Source organism: Orycteropus afer, unplaced genomic scaffold (assembly GCF_000298275.1).
Source record: "Orycteropus afer afer isolate SDZICR_OR568_19922 unplaced genomic scaffold, OryAfe1.0 scaffold00254, whole genome shotgun sequence".
In the NCBI taxonomy this organism is placed as follows: domain Eukaryota; kingdom Metazoa; phylum Chordata; class Mammalia; order Tubulidentata; family Orycteropodidae; genus Orycteropus; species Orycteropus afer.
In genome coordinates this window covers 730,857-735,140 of record NW_006921841.1, presented here as the reverse complement: position 1 = coordinate 735,140, position 4,284 = coordinate 730,857, and the positions used below count along the sequence as shown (strand labels likewise).

At 40.3% G+C, this 4,284-nt stretch overlaps 1 protein-coding gene across 1 annotated transcript in view; it reads left to right on the top strand.

The window, feature by feature from the left end:
- Positions 1-3,382, top strand: part of LMNTD1 (lamin tail domain containing 1) — a 53,795-nt gene extending 50,413 nt beyond the window's left edge. Inside the window, exons 7-8 of the mRNA XM_007949795.1 lie at positions 3,096-3,172; positions 3,326-3,382. Of these exons, the coding sequence (XP_007947986.1) occupies positions 3,096-3,172; positions 3,326-3,382 (134 nt within the window). The remainder of the gene's footprint in view (positions 1-3,095; positions 3,173-3,325) is intronic.
- The last annotated feature ends 902 nt before the right edge of the window (positions 3,383-4,284 follow it).

The window sequence follows — 4,284 nt, the reverse complement described above, 5'->3', positions numbered from 1 at the left end:
TTGTCTCCCACTCAATTAGACACAAATTACAATCAAATAACCTTCAAAAAACTTGTCAGTCTTGCAGGTCCCGAGTGTCCTTGGGGTTGCTGGAAAGCAGAAGGTGTTCTTAAGCCCCAGGAATCTGCGAGAGCACTGTCTCTTTAAATATCCAATATAGTCAAGCCGCTTTTTAAACCTTCAAAATGGTGGTGCCCTCTGGACCAGCAAAAGTTCACAGCTCAGTCCACCTTTCTCTTCACCTTTTCCATTTGTTCCCCAGCCACCATGCACAGTCCTCCATACAGTCCTTGGCTAGCAGGGTGATTTTTAGGTTAATTCTTAAGTCCTACCGCCACTCAGGAATCTCCAACGTGTCTGTGCCATCAGGATTGCTCAGGATCGCTGCCAGACCACAGCTCTGTATGTCTCCTTTTTTGGTATTTTCACGCAAATTCTTCTGCTAGTTGGGGTTTAGTCCACTTCTATATCCTTCCTTTCAAGGCTCAGGGGTCCAGAATTATCCTCTGTGTCTGTGTTAATTGGTTTCCCTTTTCTTTGTTGAAGAGGGTCTGTGCAGTCTTTCTGCCTAGTCCGCCATCTTGCCGGAAACCCCCTCCATCTACTTTTGATGTTTCCTGCCTCATTCAATATTTTGCCCATAGAATATTTCAATATTGCAACTCAGGGCTTAATTTTTTTCTTCAGTTCTTTCAGCATGAGAAATGCCAAACATGTTCCTCTCTTTTGGTTTTCTAATTCCAGATCTTTGTACATTTCATTAAAATAATCAACTTTTTCTTTTTGAGCCTCTCTTTGAAATCTTCTGTCCAGGCTCTTTTATCTTGTCATTTCTTCCATTTGCTTTAGCTATTCTCCATTCAAAAGCAAGTTTCAGAGTCTCTTCTGACATCCATTTTGGTCTTTTCTTCCGTTTCTGTCTTTTTAATGACCTTTTACTTTCTTCATGGATGGTGTTCTTGATGCCATCCCACCACTCCTCTGGTTTTCGGTCATCGGTATTCAATGCATCAAATCTATTCTTTAGATGTTCTCTAAATTCAGTAGGGATATATTCAAAGTCATGTTTTAGCTTTTGTGGACTTGTTTTGTCTTCAACTTCAAGTTGAACTTACATATGAGCAGTTGATTGTCTGTTCTACAATCAACTCCTTGCCTTGTTTTGGTTGAAGATATTGAGCTTTTCCATCACCTCTTGACACAGATGTAGTCAATATGATTCCTGTGTACTGCATCTGGTGAGGTCCACATGTATAGTCACCATTTGTGTTGTTGAAAAACGGTATTTGCAATGAACTAAGTTGTGGACCTTGCAGAATTCTATCATGTGATCTCCAGTGTTATTTCTATCACCATGGCCAAATTTTCCAACTACTGGTGATTCTTCTTTGTTTCCAACTTTTGCATTCCAGTCACCAGTGATAATTAACTCATCTTGACTGCATGTTCAGTCAATTTCAGATTGCAGAAGTAGATAAAAATCTTCAATTTCCTCATCTTTGGCTTTGGTGGTTGGTGCATAAATTTGAATAATAGTAGCATTAATTGGTCTTCCTTTAGGCGTATGGATATTATTCTATCACTGACAGCATTGTACTTCAGGACAGATCTTGAAACATCCTTTAAGATGATGAATACCATTCCATTTCTCTTCAATTTGTCATTCCTGGCATGGTAGATCATATGGTTGTCTGATTCAAAATGGCCAAAATCAATCCATTTCAGCTCACTAATGCCTAGGATATCAATCTTTATGTGTTCCACTTCATTTTTTACAACTTCCAATTTTCCTAAATTCATACTTTGTACATTCCATATTCTGATTATTGATACATGTTTACAGCTGTTTCGCCTCAGTTTGAATCATGCCACATCAGCAAATGGAGGTCCCAAAAGCTTTACTTCATACGTATCATTAAGGTTGGTTCTACTCTGATGAGGCAGATCTTTCCCAGTCATATTTTTAGTGCCTTCTGACCTAAGGCGTTCATCTTCTGGCACTATATCAGACAATGTTTCCAGGCTATTCATAAAGTTGTCCAGTAAAGTATCAGATGATGTTTCTCTGCTATTCATAAGGTTTTCCCTGGCCAATTCTTTGGGAAGTAAATGGTCTCTTCCTTCTTCTGAGTCTGTCTCAGTCTGTAAACTGCTTTGAAACCTGTGTACCATGTGCAACCCTGCTGGAGTTTGAAACACTGATGGTACAGCCTCCAGCCTCACAGAAACACACAAGCCACCACAGTATGAAAAACTGACAGACAAGTTTGTCTCCCTTAGCTCTTTGAATCCCCTCTGCCCTCCCCTTACCTTGATCCTGCCACCATCAGCCCTGGCTTCCCTCCTTCCTGCCTTGGGTGGGGGCCCTCTTCTTCCCCTAACCATTCATCACCAGGGTGTGTTTGGCTAAAATGGCAGGCTGGGCCAGCACCCCCTCTGTCCACATGCCCCCTTGTGCATTCTCCCTGATGCAGTCAGATCCCTGTGCCTTCCCCCATTAGGTACTTTGTTGTTGTAGCAGTTGTAAGTGTAGGAGCCATTTGAGGTTTCTTACAAGCTGGTAAAATTAGTCTGCAAACCCACTTTTAAAATGTATCTTCCAGATGGACATTTTTCTCTCAATGTTTTGATTCATTATATCTGGAAATATGTACTTTCTTTTAAAATGATTCATTGAAAACTTGGACTTAAATAATACCTTGCTATTGGTTTTTAAGGGAGCTCCAGTGGCATAGTGCCTAAGGCATTTGACTGTTAACCAGAAAGCTGATGGTTCAAACCCACCAGCCACTCCTCGGAAGGAAGGTTGGGCAATCTACTTCCATAGTGATACCACCTCAGAAACCCAGGGAGGGTTCACTATGAGTTGGACCCGACTCCATGGCAGTGGTTGTGGTTATTGGTTTTTGACCACTTGGCTCAAGTCCAGTTAAATAGTGTTCTTAAACCTTAGGTTTTTTCCTCAAATAAAAGAAAATTCTTTTGTTGTTACCTGATTGCAGGATTTATTTTAATGTGAAAAAATGTTTGCCTTGAACATTGGACTAAGTTGTCCCTTCCCTTGTCTTCCCTCCATCTTTCTTTCTTGTTTGCAGGCTCCGAAAATGAAAGTAGTCCATGCTCAGAATGTATGAGTGAAAAAGGGGACATGAACCTCTTTCAACCTTTACATGTAAGTAAGAGTACGGCAAATTTGCTTTCCTCTGTAGGAGAGTAATAAGGTTAAACTCATTTTCAGAAGTGTTTTTAAAAGCCATCAGAACATGGACTGTTTTGATATATGCTGCAGTCATTCATTTCTGTTAAATACTCATGTTCCTTTTAGGGCCATCAGTTTTTCTCTCTCCTGAATGATGATAAAATTTCTAACAAAGGGAAATGAAGAGATATCACATCTTTACTCTTTGCCTTTATCCTTGCCCTGACCTTGCTGATAAGTAGTGAGCCACTGAAATCCAGAGTCACTTCAACAGCTCTGCAACTGTACCTATGCATTTTAATTCCTGTGAATAACAGATTACTAATTGCACAACAGAGATTATTTTAGGTAAAATGCTGCACATGATCTGTAAAATATTTTTTTAAGTGGTGATGACAAGGAAGATAGTGTGGCTGCATTGGGAACTCTGGTCTTTACTGTTCAGTTGCTAAATGACCTTGTGTCATTTAACTAGTCGCTTCCTACGTTGGCTCATCTTTTCCATGGAGATATATAACAATTATAAGTCATTTAGGGAGATGCCAACAAAGGAGCCTCTCTGTTTTTAAGTGGTTGTGTTTAAACTCTTCCTGAAAGAGCTGATGACAAGGTGATTTTTTTTTTTTATGAAGAATTTCTTTTGGTAAATACCCTTCTCTAGCTCATATCATTTGCTGCCTGAGTCTATGACTGGTTTATTTATGTGTTTTCTTGGTCTTTTTTTATGACTAGGCTTCAACTCCATTTCTTGGCTTAAGATTAAAACTACACCCATCTAATCGCTACCTGTTTAGTATCCTGGACTCTGCTGGCAGGACTTATTTGCTCTTCCTACTCCACACAGCCTGCTGGCCTTCCATGGTTTCTCCAGCTACCCTCATCTGGGTACAAACTTTTCAGGTTTTCTCAAATTTCTCAGTGGTCCAAATTCTTTCAGCTTTCCCCATCCTGTTATTGTTGTTGTTATGTGCTGTTGAGTCATCTTCAACTCATAGCGACCCCTCCTTGGGTTTCCGAGGCAGTATCAATGTGGAAGTATATTGCCTAATCTTCTGTCTGAGGAGTGGCTGGTGGGTTTGAACTGC